This window comes from Ovis canadensis, chromosome 13, assembly GCF_042477335.2.
Source record: "Ovis canadensis isolate MfBH-ARS-UI-01 breed Bighorn chromosome 13, ARS-UI_OviCan_v2, whole genome shotgun sequence".
NCBI classification, from domain to species: domain Eukaryota; kingdom Metazoa; phylum Chordata; class Mammalia; order Artiodactyla; family Bovidae; genus Ovis; species Ovis canadensis.
Genome location: NC_091257.1, coordinates 45709238 through 45727741, shown reverse-complemented (window position 1 = coordinate 45727741; position 18504 = coordinate 45709238). Strand labels below are relative to the sequence as shown.

At 39.4% G+C, this 18504-nt stretch overlaps 1 protein-coding gene across 5 annotated transcripts in view; it reads right to left on the bottom strand.

The window, feature by feature from the left end:
• Nucleotides 1-18504, bottom strand: part of PTER (phosphotriesterase related) — an 80168-nt gene that overhangs the window by 24361 nt on the left and 37303 nt on the right. For all 5 annotated transcript variants that reach the window (XM_069546450.1, XM_069546447.1, XM_069546448.1 and 2 more), the window contains 2 exons: nucleotides 11226-11696; nucleotides 8297-8562 (listed from right to left, as the gene is read on the bottom strand). In XM_069546450.1, coding sequence (XP_069402551.1) covers nucleotides 8297-8562; nucleotides 11226-11657 — 698 coding nt within the window. In that variant the 5' untranslated portion in view covers nucleotides 11658-11696. The remainder of the gene's footprint in view (nucleotides 1-8296; nucleotides 8563-11225; nucleotides 11697-18504) is intronic.

Below are 18504 nucleotides of genomic sequence, written 5' to 3'. Positions count from 1 at the left end.
CTGACTCTGAAGTAATTGTATTTTGTATTCTCAAATGATAGAAATCCTACCTTTAAAGAGAGGAATGAACAGTTTTACAGGGATTGAAAGCCTGTAAAGAGCTAGAAAGCCCAGTGTCCTAAAACAGGGTCACAGGACAGAGCTAGCATCTTAACTTGCTACCGGCAACCACAACAGCCTGCAGGTTCAGAACCTTTTCCTTTATGCCCCCAAATTTCTGTTGTTGTTTTCCTGGAAGGCTTGTTTTCAGGATTCTCTTCTTTTTGTGTGTGTTGTCTGTGCATTTTGTTACACGAAATACATGTTCTTTGTGATGTGTCCCCATTATAGAAGCTGAAGTCCTTGCCCTTTCAACACAGATCAGACTGTGTGTGCAGCCCAGTGGACTTCGGAGAGTCTGTGAAAAGATGACCTAGTCAAACGTTAGCCTGGCAACTGTCTTGCTGTGAACACTCACATCAAAAAGCTAAAGTTGCCCGCCTCTGCCCCCCTGAATTTTTTCTTCTGTTTCTTTATTTGGTTTGTTTTTCCCAGTGCACTCCTTTTTGTGAGGCCATTTCCCCTAATTTGCCTGTGCTCTGAAATACTCATACTTATAGGTACAGTACTGTTTTTTTAGACACTGGAACCCTGAATCATCCCTGTATGGGTACAGAATGGGTGACTGTTCTAGGACTGGTCTCAGGATTTTCTAGGATGCTCTGAGTTTGGCTGATGTCAGGTCAAGGTCTACTTTCCATCCCAGGCCATTTTTAGAAGAGGCAATGAAATGGCAGTCAATGAAACTGAGATAGTGTAGCTTTATCGTTCAAAAGAAAATACATATACAAGTGTGTGTACGCATATTTGTGCACCTATACATGTTGATTTTGTGAGCCAAAAATAAACATATATATATATATATATAGACATATATATGTATGCATATATATTATATATCTTTTATTTATTAAAATATTTTTAAAGACTCGATTTTATTTTATTTAATTATTTTTTAAACCTTTTGGCTGCATGGCATGTAGGATCTTAGTTCCCTGATCAGGGGTATAGTTTGATTTTCTGAACAGAGAAGTCCTACTGTTTTAAAAGTTAAGGTTTATCTCACAATTTCCAGTGAAAGTTTATGTTCTATTAAGGCCGAGCATCATTTTCTAGGGCTTCCCTGATGGCTCAGTGGTAAAGAATCCATATGCCAATCCATAAGTTGAATTTCTGGCTTGGAGAAGGAAATGGCAACCCACTCTTCTTACCTGGGCAATCCCATGGACAGAAGAACCTGGTGGGCCATAGTCCATGGCATTGCAAAGAGTCGGGCATGACTAAGCAACTGAGCAAGCATCATTTTCTAACTTGCTTACATGTATACCTATAAACAGATAGATTCTTTAAGAATCTTAATGATTCTTTAAGAATTAGCTGGAGCCAGTTTAAGCAGTAAGGCAGGCTGAACATTCACAGGAAAACTTCCAAGCAGAGTACATGTAAAATAATGAATAAAATGAAAGGGGACAACAGATCATATTTTAAAATGCCTGTCTAAGCTGGTAGGAAAGCAAAGGACTTGCTTGGGGGTGGGGTGGGGGGGCAGAAACAAAAGAGAGAGCAGAGAAATGAGGTGTAGGCGTGACCCAGAGCTGCCGTTTTCCCACGTTTTTTTATTGCAGTGTAATTGATGTATAACATTATGTAACTTTCTAGTGTACAACATAGTGATTCACAACTTTCAAAGCTTGTATTCCATTTATTAGTTATAAAATATTGGCTATATTCCCTGTGTTGTATAGAATATCATTGTGGCTTATTTATTTTATACATAGTAGTTTATACCTCTTAATCCCCTTCTGCTACCTTGTCCCTCCCCCTACCCTCTCCCCACTGGTAACCACTAGTTTGTTTTCTTTATCTGTGAGCTTATTTCTTTTTTTGTTATATTCATTGGTTTGTTGTATTTTTTAGATTCCACACATAAGTGATACCATATAGTGTCTGTCATTCTCTAGTAGCACCCTATCTATCCATGTAGTTGCAAATGGCAAAATTTCATTCCTTTTTATGGCTGAGTAGTATTCCATTATATATAGTGGAGTACTGTATATCACTTCTTTATCCAGTCATCTGTTGATGGGCACTGAAGTTGCTTCCACATCTTGGCAATTGCAGATGATGCTACTGTGAGCATTCGGGGTGCACATATCTTTTCGAATCATTGTTTTTGGCTTTTGGGGCTTTATATCCAGGAGTGAAGTTCTGGGTTATGTACGCCTTCTATCTTTAGTTTTCTGAGAAACCTCCATGCTGTTTTCCATGTGGCTGTACCAACTTACACTCCCACCAACACTATACAAAGGTTTCCTTATCTCCACATCCTTGCCAACATTTGTTATTTGTGTTCTTTTTGATGATGGCCATTCTGACAGGTGTGAGATGATATCTCACTGTGGTTTAATTTGCCTGATGATTAATGATATTGAGCATCTTTTCATGTGGTCTGTTCATCATCTCTGTGTCTTCTTTGGAGAAATATATATTCAGATCTTCTGCCCATTTTTAGTCAGATTGCTGTTTTTCTGTTCAGTTCAGTTCAGTCGCTCAGTCGTGTCTGACTCTTTGCGACCCCATGAATTGCAGCACGCCAGGCCTCCCTGTCTATCACCATCTCCCAGAGTTCACTCAGAGTCACGTCCATTGAGTACGTGATGCCATCCAGCCATCTCATCTTCTGTTGTCCCCTTCTCCTCCTGCCCCCAATCCCTCCCAGCATCAGAGTCTTTTCCAATGAGTCAACTCTTCGCACGAGGTGGCCAAAGTACTGGAGCTTCAGCTTTAGCATCATTCCTTCCAAAGAAATCCCAGGGCTGATCTCCTTCAGAATGGACTGGTTGGATCTCCTTGCAGTCCAAGGGACTCTCAAGTGTCTTCTCCAGCACCACAGTTCAAAAGCATCAATTCTTCGGCACTCAGCTTTCTTCACAGTCCAACTCTCACATCCATACATGACCACTGGAAAAACCATAGCCTTGGCTAGATGGACCTTTGTTGACAAAGTAATGTCTCTGCTTTTTAATATGCTGTCTAGGTTGGTCATAACTTTTCTTCCAAGGAGTAAGCATCTTTTAATTTCATGGCTACAGTCACCATCTGCAGTGATTTTGGAGCCCAAAAATATAAAGTCTGCCACTGCTTCCACTGTTTCCCCATCTATTTCCCATGAAGTGATGGGACCAGATGCCATGATCTTCGTTTTCTGAATGTTGAGCTTTAAGCCAACTTTTTCACTCTCCACTTTCACTTTCATCAAGAGGCGTTTTAGTTCCTCTTCACTTTCTGCCATAAGGGTGGTGTCATCTGCATATCTGAGGTGACTGATATTTCTCCCAGCAATCTTGATTCCAGCTTGTGCTTCTTCTAGCCCAGCATTTCTCTGAATAGAAGTTAAATAAGAAGGATGACAATATACATCCTTGATGTACTCCTTTTCCTATTTGGAACCAGTCTGTTGTTCCATGTCCAGTTCTAACTGTTGCTTCCTGACCTGCATACAGATTTCTCAAGAGGCAGGTCAGGTGGTCTGGTATTCCCATCTCTTTCAGAATTTTCCACAGTTTATTGTGATCCATACCTGGAGGGTTTCAGAGGGTGAAGTGAGAAAGTGTTGGGGCTGAACAGAGATAAACCAGAGATATAGCCTCCACCAGCACATAAAGGGAGTACTAATTTCACTCCCCCAAAAAACACCCATGTGGATTGACTCAGTAAAAACCTGGCCCACAGAAGGAGTCTTTAGAGATTTTATTTCTTCTTCAGTCTTGTCTTCTGGTAGAATGGAGGTAGTCAGGAAAAGAGTCTTCCATGAGAATCAATAACCACAAACCTGTACTTACTGAATTTAGGGGCCAAAATTCATAGCATCTGTGTGGTTCTAAAACCCTGAAACATTTAAGCTGTTACAAATAGACAAATACGGTACAATTGTACATATATGAGATACCTGTAGTAGTCACATTCGTAGAGACAGCCAGTAGAATGGTGTTTGCCACGGACTGGGGGTGAGGAGCGGGGAGGGGAGAGGGGGTATTGTTGTTTCATGGCCATAGAGTTTCAGTTGTGCAAGATGAAGAGAGTTCTAGAGATTAGTTGCCAGACAATGTGAATGTACCAAAAACAACCGAACTTGACACTTCAAAATGGTTGAGGTGGTAAATTTTATGTTCTATGTATTTTCAGTTCAGTTCAGTTGCTCAGTCATGCAACCGACTCTTTGCAACCCCATGGACTGCAGCATGCCAGGCCTCCCTGTCCATTGCCAACTTCGAGTTTACTAAAATTCATGTCCATTGAGTTGGTGATGCCATCCAACCATCTCATCCTCTGACATCCCCTTCTCCTCCTGCCTTCAATCTTTACCAGCATCAGGGTCTTTTCTAATGAGTCAGTTTTTCACATCAGGTGGCCAAAGTAGTGCAGTTTCAGCTTCAGCATCAGTCCTCCCAATGAATATTCAGGACTGATTTCTTTTAGGATGGACTGGTTGGATCTCCTTGCAGTCCAAGGGACTCTCAAGAGTCTTCTCCAAGAAGCATCAATTCTTCAGCAGTATGTATTTTACCACAATAAAAATTGGTTTATAATTTTTAAAAATTTAGTTCAAAGTAGTCTCAAGTTAGTAATGACCCCTAACTACCTATAAGAAACAAACAAAAGAAAACAAAAAAACAGGAAAATACCCTCCAACCCAGAACTGATAATAATTTCCAAGCAATCTAAGATCACAGTAACATTTTACAAGGAAATAATGAATGAGGGCCAGAAAAACCAACAAACTATAAGGTCAGAGTAAAAAGACAGTGGAATTTAGGTTTATTAACTACAGAGTTAAGATTGTATTTTTGATAATTTTTAAAAGATGAAGCTGAAAATATGATGAAGGAAAAAATAAATGGTCAAAATTAACCAAGGAGAATTGAAAAGTAACCAAATGGAACTTATAGAAGAAAAAAATCTATAGTTCTTAATGTTATAAACCAAACTGATGGATTAAGCTGCAGATTGATTCCACTGGAGAGAGAAGTAGTAAATAGGAAGATGAGACTGAAGAAATTACAGCTCAAAGACACAAATGGATAATGAAGTTCAGGTATTAAGATCCTACATGTATCAATGTACAGTCTACAATGCATATAATAAGGAAATAGGAAGCAATATTTGAAGAGACAATGGCTGAAGTTTTTCAGAAACAATGGAAAAATACCTTCCTACCCAGGAATTCCAAGCAACAAAATAAAAAAGAAATTCACACTGAGATAGCTCATAGGGGAAGACACAGAACAGGTGACAAAGATGCGACAAGTAATCTGAAAAAAGGACAGATAACTTAAAAGGAAACACAATTACTAAGAGCTGATATAACAGCAATAATACATGTCAGTTGAAAATGGAATATCTTTAAAGGACTTAGGGAGAATAACTTTTAAGTAGAATTATCCATTCTAATTCATTATTATAATTTATCTATTATATTAAATTATTCCTTATGCATGAAGGAGTAAAGTCATGTTCAGACACATGAAACCTAAGTATTTATTACCAAAACAGACCCTCAGTAAAGAAACTTCAAATGATGTACCTCAGGAAATTAGTAATATTTCAAGGGTAAGGATCTGACATGTGAGGAAAAAATGGTAAGCAAAGGAAAAAAGCAAAAACATTAATCTAAATATATACTGACCATGTTTTTAATAGCAAAATAATATCTAATCACTGGGTTTAAAAAAATCAAGTAAACCCCACATCCTGAAAAATTTAGCATATAACTTAGATTATAATTGAGGCTGAAGGATTTTAAAGTCCTTGTATTACTAGGAAGGAAGGTAAAAATATTTACTGTATTTGAAACTATTAAAATTCTATGCGTTAAATATACATGTTGAGTTTTCTACTGTAACCACTAATAGAATATAAATAGTATACATACCTTCCAAAGAAGGGGAAAAATAGAATATGGAGATGAAAATGAAACAATAAAAATAAATCAAGAAATTTTAACAGTAACTATGACGAAAAATCAGTAAACATCGTGAATGTAAAACATTGGGTTTACCATATAAAAAGAATATGGCTGGGTAAAACTCCAAACCCAGCTATATGCTTTTTATATAAGACACACATAAACTATAAAGACAAACATGTAAAGACTGGTATAGGCACGTTAACCTCAGGTAAAACAGCTTTTAAAATCAACCCCCCCACCCCAGTATTCACATTACAATGTAGAGCAGCTCAATACATGTTGATATATTGCACTTCACCAGGAAAAATAATAATTTGTATGTACGTGATAATATAGCTTCAAAATATATGATGCAAAAATTGAAATATGTACAATCAGAAACTAAAAATCCACCATGATGGATTTTAACATACTTCTCATGGTAACCAATAAACTGAGAAATCAAAAGATCAGTAGAAATATAGACTTTGAACACCACCATTAACAACTGTAGTCTAATGGATATATAGAGAGCATTTACATGATAACAGCAGAAAACAATGTTTTCAAGAACGTAATAAAAAAAATATGTATTATGTATATACTTTTGCATGTCTGATATATTTCACACTGTTTAAAAAGAATTAAAAATCATCTTATTGATTAAAGGTGCTATATACATTCCATATCATACAAAATATGATAAAAAATACATTATTTTAAATTCAAATGAAGCTACCCAAGACCTCAGAGCAAATGGTAGAGGCAAGATTTAAAAGAAGGTGTCTCTGAGTCCAAAGATTCTGTTCTCCACACTGTGATGTACTACCTCAGTGACCATTATTGAGAAGCATCCTTGTATTTTATCAGTACAACCAGAAGATTCCTGAAGATTGCCAAGTATTGATCTGGATACCAGCTGCCAGAACAACTGCCTTTACCTTGATGTCCCTCAGTTTTCCCATTAACATTGGCTTTTCTGTTCTGCCACAACTGTAACATGTTTAGTATTTTTTCTGCACAGGATTTTACAGTGTTTTTATCAAGATGAAGCATTTTGCCAATACATTCCATAGGAACATTAATTTATTAAATAGTAGACTGTCAGGTCTCATGATCAGGATTTATCAGTCTGCTAACATGGCTTTATTTCACTTTGCAAGAGAGAAGCAATTGTAATGTATTATTATCCTCATTGGTACTATGTTAATATCTTCGTCAATTCAGTGTAAGGACCAGTGTCTAGCCTTTGCAACATTGTTGGACTTTTTCATTCTGATAACTGTAGCTAATGTCTTTTTATATAGTCAGTTATTTTACTGACCCTACACATCCAATATAATACGAGGAGGCTGAGTGGTGGACCTCAAAAAGACATGTCCATGTTTCAACTCTCTGAATCTTTGAAAGTGACCCTATTTGGAAAGAGGGTCTTTTCAGATGTAATTAAGTTGACGATTTTGAGATGAGGTCATTCTGGATGATCTGGGTGGGCACTAAATCTAATGACAGGTGTCCTCATAAGAAATAAAAGGGGAGACACAGACCGGCTTGAGGAGGCCATCTGAAGACAGAGCAGAAACTGAATTTAGGTGGCTACAAACCAAAGAAATCCTGGAACCACCAGATGGTGAAAACAGCAAAGAAGTCTCCTCCTTGTAGGTCCTTGGAGGAAGCACAGCCTTGCCAACACCTTAATTTCAGACTGCTGGCCTCCAGAGCTGTCAGAGAATACATTTCTACTGCTTGAAGCCTCCTAGTTTCTTACAATTTGTTACAGAACCATAGGAAACTAAGATATAATACCACCAAACAAATAATATACGTATTACTATTACTTTTTTAGCATTGCATTTTCCAAAATTCAGATGATTCAAACCATCAGTCACAATAGCAAACCTCAACATTTATATGTGTGTTTTTATTCTCAGAATGAAACCAATTTGCCTTCCCTTTATATTTGCAGATAAATTAATCCCTCCAACTACTGGTAAATACTAAGCAGTTGGAATTGACACCAACTGTGACATCATACCTTGAGGCAAAGCAGTGATACCTACCTTGAAGGGTTATGAAGGATTAACTAAATTAAAAGAAATGGTGTATGCAAATTACCTCGGGTACTGACACAGAGTAGGGACACAAAAACGGCATCGGTGGCTTTTATTAATGTTTATGGTAAAACTTTCTAAATACTATCTAATGTGTAGTTGGTAGTTTTCTCTAGTTTCATTGATCTGATGATTCTATTTATTTGATTATCCATGAATCACGTGATGGTTGACATTAATTGGTAGATGTTCTGCTTACCTATCGAGGTGTGACATAACTGTTTTGGAGATGTCTGCTCCAGCTTCTTGCAACACTCGGATAATCTGAAATGGTGCACTTTGATTCCTTCCGGGATGAATAATAACAGGACAGCCAAGCTGAGTCTGGGCATGAGCTGTTGCCTGCAGAACCTTTCTTTCACTGTCAGTCAGAGGCCAGGAGCAACCAATTTCCCCAATAACGCCACACTTGATACTGGTTCCATCGGCTCCACAGAGAATTTCATTAACAAGGACATCAGTAAGCTAAGGAAGAGAGAATGAAAAGTTATAGACTAGATTTTATCAACAGAGAGCCAATACAGTATGTGAGTGAATTTATTCATTGAGTCACTCATTCTTTTAAAAATGTATAAATGTATTCAACATCCATTCAGTTAATATTGGCAAATGAGAAAGGCATTTTACTGGCAAAATCTCAAATTCAAAAAGTTACTCTAAGAGAATTTAAGTGGTTAAGACTCTGTGCTCCCAATGCAAGGGGCCTGGGTTCAGTCCCTCGTTGGGGAATTAAGATGACCCATGCTGCACAGCCTGGCAAAAAGAAAGAATTTGAAAAGTTATACATGTATATGTATCACTGAATCACTTTGCTGGACACCTGAAACTAACACAACATTGGTCATTGGTAATCGAATATACTCCAAAGAAAAATTTTTTTAAATTTTAATTAAAAAAAAAAACACAAAAAACACAAGTTACTCTAAACCAAAGATTTGATAGTATCTTACTGTGATTATTTTACAAGATATTCATGGATTTAGGAAGCTACATGGGGAAAAGTGACTTAAGAAGAGTACATAATTGTACATTCATTCATTCATTGAGATAAAAATCCATAATTTAATCTTAGGGGCATGTAGAATGTAAAAAGACTGTCTTTGAGTCTGTGTCAACCGTAGCAAATAATTCTTTAATCCTCTATTATTTATTCTGTCCTTTGCCCTACTGTTCTTGTTGTTTAGTTGCTAAGTTGTATCTGACTCATTGTGACTCCATGGACTGTAGCCTGTCAGGCTTCTCTATCCATGGGATTTCCCAGGTGAAAATACTGGAGTGGATTGCCATTTCCTTCTCCAGGAGATCTTCCTGACCCAGGGATTTGAACTAGTGTCTCCTGCATTGGCAAGTGGATTCTTTTACCACTGAGCCTCCTGGGAAGTTCCCTTTACACTATGAAAAAGAAAGCGTAGTCACTCAGTCATGCCCTTACTCTTTGCAACCCCATGGGCTATAGTCCTCCAGGTTTCTCTGTTCATGGCGTTCTCCAGGCAAGAATACTGGAGTGGATTGCCATTCCCTTCTTCAGGAAATCTTCCCGACCCAGTGACCGAAACTGGGTCAGGCAGATTCTTTACCATCTGAGCCACCAGGGAAGCTACACTATGCAGCAAAGCAAATTCCCAGCACACAATTCTAAGATGACATTTTGGGACAGTTCCTATTTATAGTTACTGCTAAGTGTGGTTAGAGGAATGTGTAATCCCTGATATCAGGATAGTCTTCAAATAATATCAGTGTATATAAAGGGACCAATTAAAAAAATATATATATATATTTGAGTATGTCCCTGGGCTTCCCTGGTGGTTCAGTGGTAAAGAATCCATCTGCCAATGCAGGATACACAAGAGACTTGGGTTCGATTCCTGGGAAAATCCCCTGGAATAGAAAATGGCAACCTACTCCAGTATCCTTGCCTGAAGAATCCCATGGACAGAGGAGCCTGGCAGGCTGGCAAAGAGTTGGACACGACTGAGCACACACACAGACTGGCAGTCCATGTTCCCAATGCAGGGGGCCTGGATTCACTCCCTGGTCAAGGAACTAGGATCCTGCATGCTGCACGGTGTGGCCAAAAATAAATAAATATGACACCAATTAAAAAGAGAAAGGCCTGACTGGGAAAAATGCAGATAAAAATCTGAAATCTAAAGTATTTTAAAGATTAACTGATTCTTTGCAAAGGCTGCAGCTGACATTCTATGCCTATGAAACAGATAATGGAAGATACACATGAATATATACATATACATGTAAATACATATACATTTGTATTATGTGCATATGTAGAAGGAACACACATAGACATGCAAAAAAGCTTCGTGGCTTATTCTTTCTCTTTAATCCCTGAAAGATTTACTTTTCCTTCTGCCCATTCTTGCTTAAGATCCTATTTAAACAAAAACAGGAAAGTGGATTTTCTTCTACCCGTCTTGTTTTGTAAAAGGAGAAGGAAACATGTTTGCAAAAGTGCCAAGTCCCTGCCTGCCAAGTTTCACCCTACAGTGAATTTTTATTGCCGGTTACATTATAAAATCCAGAAGGAAAACTGAGGTTGCATAACTGAAGCTTACAGTGGAAAGTTGAGATTTACACAAAGCCTGTGCCACCACTTCTGAGCCGATATCATATAGGGGAATCGAAGTATGAACATATCAGGTTTTTTGGTGACCCATGCATTAAGATCTTCTTCCAGGACACTGTTTCTTTGTAAAATGAAATGTTCCTAATTTAGGTCCCAGTGACAGATGTCTTTGCTAGCTGGCAAATTTCCATAGCATGCCTCTGAGCCAATGACATTTCCAAATGTAGATGATGTGTAGGGATAATCCAAGGTTTGAAGGGCTGACTGTTCTGAATTTATACACAAATACTGTCCAAGAAGGGCTTCCCTGGTGGCTCAGTGGTAAAGAATCCACCTGCCAAGCAGGAGACAAGTGTTCGATGCCTGCATCGGGAAGAAGCCCTGGAGAAGGAAATGGCAACCCACTCCAGTATCCTTGCCTGGGAAATCCCATGGACAGAGGAGCCTGGTGGTTTATATAGTTCATGGGGTTGCAAAAGAGTTGGACATGAATTAGAGACTAAAGAACAACAATTGTCCAAGAAATAAAGGCTTTTATTGATACCTGCTCCACCGACATGGCTCTGGTCTCTGAAGAGTGAGTCGCATCCACATAAAAGCCAGCCCCAGCTATGATGTGGACGCCAGTCTCTTCCGCAAGCCACTTCAAGGTCCGCACGTCTCGGCTGATCCCAGTGGTTGTGTTTTCCACCAAAGCTCCTCCACCTTTGGCTTTAAAATCCAATAGTTCTTCCTTGATGGCTTCCGTCTCCTGATTCAGCTGCAGATTCTCTTTATGGGAATAAGGGTTTTTATGGATCCAAAATAAATTTTTCATTATAATAGGCTCCTTGGAGATAACTTCGTGGCTTGGAGGAGGTGGGTAGTAACAGCAGTCGAAGGTCATTGTCAAATGTTCATGGGTCAGGGTGCGACCCAGTGTGCCAGGCTCCACAAGGCCCAGGACCGTTTGAACTTTCCCACTTAAGGAAGACATTTCTGATGGGACCAGGCGATGCTCTAAAAAGAGTGTTTCCTGGAAAAAAGAAAACGATAATCAGAAAATTTAACACACATATAAATTCTGTCCACAGGGGATGTGACGCTGTGAATGTATACCAGGGTAAGAGAATCAATGAAACTAGAGATATGATCTCACTCATCATCCTGCCAAAGTCAGAGTCTGTCGCTTGTAAATTGTTTAAGTTCACTGCAGCTCGAAGTAGCGTTCATGGTGTCAAATGTCCCCCAACCACTTCCACTGGGACTTCTCTGTCTGATTTAATCCCAAGTTCATCTACTGGAAGTATTTCTTGATATTCAGTTCACATTTTTCTTTTGCTTAATTTTATCTCATTAGAGCTATGCTTCTTTGGCTAATTCAACAATAATGTCCATTAAAAAACCTTCATAATCAATAACTTATATCCGAAGTAGCCATAGATCAGTAGCCATATGTCATTTTTCAGCTAAATTAAATATACTGTGATGACTGATCATTCCATGACTCATTTACTAGCCACATGATGCCACGTCCACTGTGTCAAAACTGGAGATATAAAAAGGAATACAACAAAATTGATCATTTCACAGATTATTCCCCTAAAAACAGCTAGGAGGAGCATGTCTAGGCCTAATAATGAAAAAACAAAAACAAACAAACCTCTCCATTCTAGGTGTTTTATTTTGTCTAGAGCACACAGTCAGAAATACATTTCAAAAATTTTAAAAGCAAAAATTCTTAGGCTTAATGGAAGCAACTGTGCATTCTAAAACGGAAATCTATTGTCTCTAAAAAGAACAAATGCTACTCTGTTTATCCTCTGTTTACTTTCATTTGTAACACAAATAAGTCTGCACCAAGTTTGTATCGGTGACAGCAAAGATCCCAATTCCACAGCTTTTCATTTCATAAATGAAGGGGTTTCACTTGGAAAAGAGAAAGGATATCCTGAAAGTGATGAAGGTACACGGTCAAGGACAAAACCACGGCCAGAGACAGACACTGGAGCACCAACCAGACACATCCAAGGGATGGCAGAAGAAATCTACTGGGAACTGAGTAAAACGGAGTGTCCTTTGAAGCTCTCACATTGTTGCTTTTTTTTCCCTCCTCTCCCATCTTTTTTTATTATAGTAAAATATATATGTTGTTGTTTAGTTGCTAAGTCATGTCTGACTCTTTTGCGATCATATGGACTGCAGCCCACCAGGCTCCTCCATCCATGGGATTTCCTAGGCAAGAATACTGGAGTGGGTTGCCATTTCCTTCTCCAGGGGATATTTCCGACCCAGGGATTGAATTCCAGTCTCCTACATTGGCAGGCGATTCTTCAACACTGAGCCACCTTTACTGTGCTCAGTCATGTCAGACTCTTTGCAACCCCATGGACTGTAGCTCGCCTGGTTCCTCTGTCCATAGGGATTCTCCAGGCAAGAATACTGGAGTGGGTTGCCAAGCCCTCCTTCAGGGGATCTTCCCAACCCAGGGATCAAACCCAGGTCTCCCACATTGCAGGCAGATTCTTTACCATTTGAGTCACCTGGGAAGCACAAAATATATATAGCATACAGTTTGCCTTTTAACAGTTTTGTGGGTTTTAAAAAATTTGTCTCTGTGGAGTCTTCATTACTGCATGTAGGCTTTTTCTCTAGTTGAGGGGCACTCAAGCTTCTCTAGTTACAGCTCTTCAGTTGCAATCTTAGCTCCCCAAACACGGATTGAACCCACATCTCCAGCATTGGAAGGTGAATTCTTAATCATTGGACCATAATTTTAAAATGTACAGTACAGTGGCATTAATTACATTCACCATGTTTTGCAAACATCATCAGCATCTATTTCCAAAACTTTTTCATCACTCCAGACAAAACCTCTGTAAACATTAAGCAATAATTCCCCATTTTCTCTTTCCCCAAGACCCTGAGAACTACTAACTGACTCTGTCCCAATGAGTTTAACTCTTTTAAATATTTCATTAAATATTTGTTCTTTCACTTTGTTCCTTTAAATGAAATTCTGAAACTGTTTCCCCCTTTGCCAGGGAACCACATCCCTTTGAGGATGGTCCTTTGTGACTTTCTGAGCATCAGTTTTCCCATCTGTAAATTAGAGCAACAGTGCACATTTCATAGGCTGTCATAAGAATGAAATTAAATTATATAGCACAGGTAAAATGACCCATCCAAGTGTCTGGGACTCAGCACACACCTTTGTTATGCTGACTTTGGAAACTCATATATGTCCTGCATTATTCCTTTTTAGAGGAAGTGATTGATTAAAAAAGTCATCATTTGGGGCACAGTGGGTACAGGACAAATTTGTAACAGGTACAGTGCATATGTAAGACAAGGTGAAAATAAAGATAGAGAAAGCGGAATGCTGAGTTATGGGGTCACTTTATATCAAGCCACTGCAATCATCTGGAATCCAAGTGTCTGACATATATTGGTGTGCAATGCATGGAGGATTGATTTAGCCTGTTTGACAGAGAACTTTAGGACTTGTGGCTAGCATGGCCATTAATTTTTGCTTGAGAGTGCTCTTCTGCAAGTCAGGCTTCCAACAGCTAAATATTTCACATGGCGGTCATAACAGAAGACGTTTGTCTATTTATAGAATTACTCTGTAGTTGCCAGTCACTGCAGAGGGCAATATTTTCCATTGATGATGTCCAAGAACCCACTGTTCAATGCTTTATTTCTTGTGACTGTAGCTAGTTCCTTCAGTTGATGGAATCAAAGTATCATTTAATAATAGACTCAATGTTCCATATGGGTTCACTGGCTCTTTCCCTCCTTCTGGCTGGTGATCTTACAGATATGTTCCTGGAGTATCTCCAGGGGCCAGAAACTTGGATAAATTGACAAAACGCTATTGCTTTTACTAGAAAAGTGCCAAACCACATATTTAATTGATATAGATTTGAAAGAGCAATGTTGGAAGTTTCAAGCTCACAAACTGTGAGTCTTCGTGAAAAAATATCATTTAAGAACTATCATCTCCTCTAGGAAATTCCTCTAACACTCTCAGGCAGAACTAGTTGGTGCTTCCTATGATCACAAACAATGTAGCCCATACTTAAAAGATAAGAAAAGATGAAAGAACAAAGTAGACCCAACACCACTCTAAGCTAGAATGTCTTTCAGTGCAGTGATCTCCATCCTTGTTGGCACCAGAGACTGGTTTTTCGGAAGACAATTTGTCCATGGACGAAGGGGTGGGGTGGTGATGTGGAAGGAATAGTTTGGGGATGATTCAAGTGCATTACATTTATTGGGCACTTTATTTCTGTTACTATTACATTGTGATACATAATGAATTAATTATACAACTCACCATAACACAGAATCAGATCATCAGGCCTTAGATTCTCAGAAGAAGCCCTTGGCCTAGATGCTTCGCATGTACAGTTCACAGCAGGGTTTGATCTCCTACCATAGTATAATGCTGACAGGCTAATCTGACGGGAGGTGGAGCTCAATTGGTAATGAGAGCAATGGGGAGTGGCTGTAAATGCAGAGAAACTTCACTTACTGACCCACTGCTCACCTCCTGATACGTGGCTGGTTCCTAACCCAGCCGGTACAGGTCCATGGCCCAGGGGTTGAGGAACCCTGTTTTAGTGAGATTAAAGTATGCAGGTAGATGTCATAGTTTCTGTGCAGAAACTATGGGGTTTCTATGAGGCAGCATTTGGGGTCTATTTTCAGCCTGGAACTTGTTCTCTTCTTAATCTGCAGGCAAGGGGCTACTAATGGCCTTCTGCCATAGAGAGAGAGCACAGAACACAGAGGGCAATAAGTGCAGAATAAAAGCTGCAGTGCACAGCTCTGCAAATAGGAGTGACCTCCCTGCCCCCCAATCCCCCCACACCCCTCCAGCCCCAACCCCAGCCCCAACACAAAAAGGAGGCTTCTGGCATTTTACAGAAGACTTGCAAACTTCAGCACTGCATACACCTGCCCAGAAGGTACTGGGGAAAGTGGTGGTGGTGGTGATGGTTTAGTCGATAAGTCATGTCCGACTCTTGCAACCCATGGACTGTAGCCTGCCAGGCTCCTCTGTCCATGGATTCTCCAGGCAAGAATACTGAAGTGGGTTGCCATTTCCTTCTCTGGGAGGGGAAGGGGTTAGGCAGAGCTATAAACACAATTGCCACAAGATTTTTGTACTTCACATATGAAATCTGAACAGTCAGAGAGACTGAGGAAAGTCTGCAGTTCCTATTAGAGCCCAGTCAGAGAAAACAGCACTACCAATTCCAATGGGTATGGAGTTGAGAGAGAGAGATAAAAAGAGCATAGAACATTAAAGAGAAAAAAAAAAGAAGAAGAAGAACAGACTCAGAGAAAGGCACTATACCATTGAGCTGGAAACAAGAGATGATATGTAGGCTCAGTCTTTTTTGAAAATATATGCGTCAATGATTTATAAAATAAAGAGTAAATCGGCCTAATTATTAGAGTTGGGAGGTAAGTGGGTAGTTTGGGAGCAATTTAGTTTTGTTTCATTGAAATTGTGCCACATGCTTCCCCCTCGTCATTATGCTTAAGACTTTTCTGTCTACCTAGAGTGAGATTCACTTCAGTTATATTTCATATTTCAGAGTAGGACTTCTAGAACTCTGAATATTTTACATATGCCTGAATGGAATTTCTTTAATGGCAATGCACTGTCCTATTCCACAGACATAAGCCCTCTTTCTGCCCTTATGTCTTCTGTGCCAGGTACTAGACTAGATTGGAGATACACAATTATAATTCTAGAAGCAATGGTGAAATTGGCAAGTTGATGTTTGGTGAATTGATTTTCAGTTCACTTCTTCAACAACTTTTTAAGTTCTAAGCTCTGCCTTTCTCAGTGATCAATGCAAAGAAATAAAGGAAAACAACAGAATGGGAAAGACTAGAGATCTCTTCAAGAAAATTAGAGGTACCAAGGGAACATTTCATGCAAAGATGGGCACAATAAAGACAGAAATGGTCTGGACCTAAAAGAAGCAGAAGATATTAAGAAGAAGTGGCAAGAATACACAGAAGAACTACGGAAAAAAGATCTTCACGACCCAGAAAATCACTATGGTGTGATCACTCACCTAGAGCCAGACATCTTGGAATGCGAAGTCAAGTGGGCTTTAGGAAGCATCACTATGATCAAAACTAGTGGAAGTGAAATTTCTCCAAAGAAGACATACAGATGGCTAACAAACACATGAAAAGATGCTCAACATCACTCATTATTAGAGAAATGCAAATCAAAACCACAATGAGGTACCACTTCACACCAGTCAGAATGTCTGCGATCCAAAAATCTGCAAGCAATAAATGCTGGAGAGGGTGTGGAGAAAAGGGAACCCTCCTACACTGTTGGTGGGAATGCAAACTAGTACAGCCACTATGGAGAACAGTGTGGAGATTCCTTAAAAAATTGCAAATAGAACTACCTTATGACCCAGCAATCCCACTGCTGGGCATACACACCGAGGAAACCAGAATTGAAAGAGACACATGTACCCCAATGTTCATCGCAGCACTGTTTATAATAGCCAGGACATGGAAACAACCTAGATGTCCATCAGCAGATGAATGGATAAGAAAGCTGTGGTACATATACACAATGGAGTATTACTCAGCGGTTAAAAAGAATTCATTTGAATCAGTTCTGATGAGATGGATGAAACTGGAGCCGATTATACAGAGTGAAGTAAGCCAGAAAGAAAAACACCAATACAGTATACTAACACATATATATGGAATTTAGGAAGATGGCAATGACAACCTTGTATGCAAGACAGGAAAAAAGACACAGATGTGTATAACGGACTTTTGGACTCAGAGGGAGAGGGAGAGGGTGGGATGATGTGGGAGAATGGCATTCTAACATGTATACTATCATGTAAGAATTGAATCACCAGTCTATGTCTGACGCAGGATACAGCATGCTTGGGGCTGGTGCATGGGGATGACCCAGAGAGATGTTATGGGGACGGAGGTGGGAGGGGGGTTCATGTTTGGGAACGCATGTGAGAATTAAAGATTTTAAAATTTAAAAAATAAATAAATAAATTTTAAAAGAAAAAGAAAAAAAACTAGTGGAAGTGATTGAATGCCAGCTGAGCTAATTCAAATCCTAAAAGATGATGCTGTGAAAGTGCTGCACTCAGTAATGCCAGCAAATTTGGAAAACTCAGCAGTGGCCACAGGACTGGAAAAGGTCAGTTTTCATTCCAATCCCAAAGAAAAGCAATGCCAAAGAATGTTCAGCTACCACACAATTGCACTCATCTCACAAGCTAGGAAAGTAATGCTTAAAATTCTCCAAGCCAGGCTTCAGTTGTATGTGAACCATGAACTTCCAGATGTTCAAGCTGGATTTATAAAAGGCAGAGGAACCAGAGATCAAATTGCCAACACCCTTTGGATCACTGAAAAAGCAGAGAGTTCCAGAAAAATATCCACTTCTGCTTTATTGACTATGTCAAAGCCTTTGACTGTGTGGACCACAACCAACTGTGGAAAATTCTGAAAGAGATGGGAATACCAGACCACCTGACCTGCCTCTTGAGAAATCTGTATGCAGGTCAAGAAGCAATAGTCAGAACTGGACATGGAACAATAGACTTGTTCCAAATCAGGAAAGGACTATGTCAAGGCTGTATATTGTCACCCTGCTTATTTAACTTATATGCAGAGTACATCATGTGAAATTCTGGGCGGGATGAGGCACAAACTGGAATCAAGATTGCTGGGAGAAATATCAATAACCTCATATATGCAGGGAGAAGGCAATGGCACCCCACTCTAGTACTCTTGCCTGGAAAATCCCATGGATGGAGGAGCCT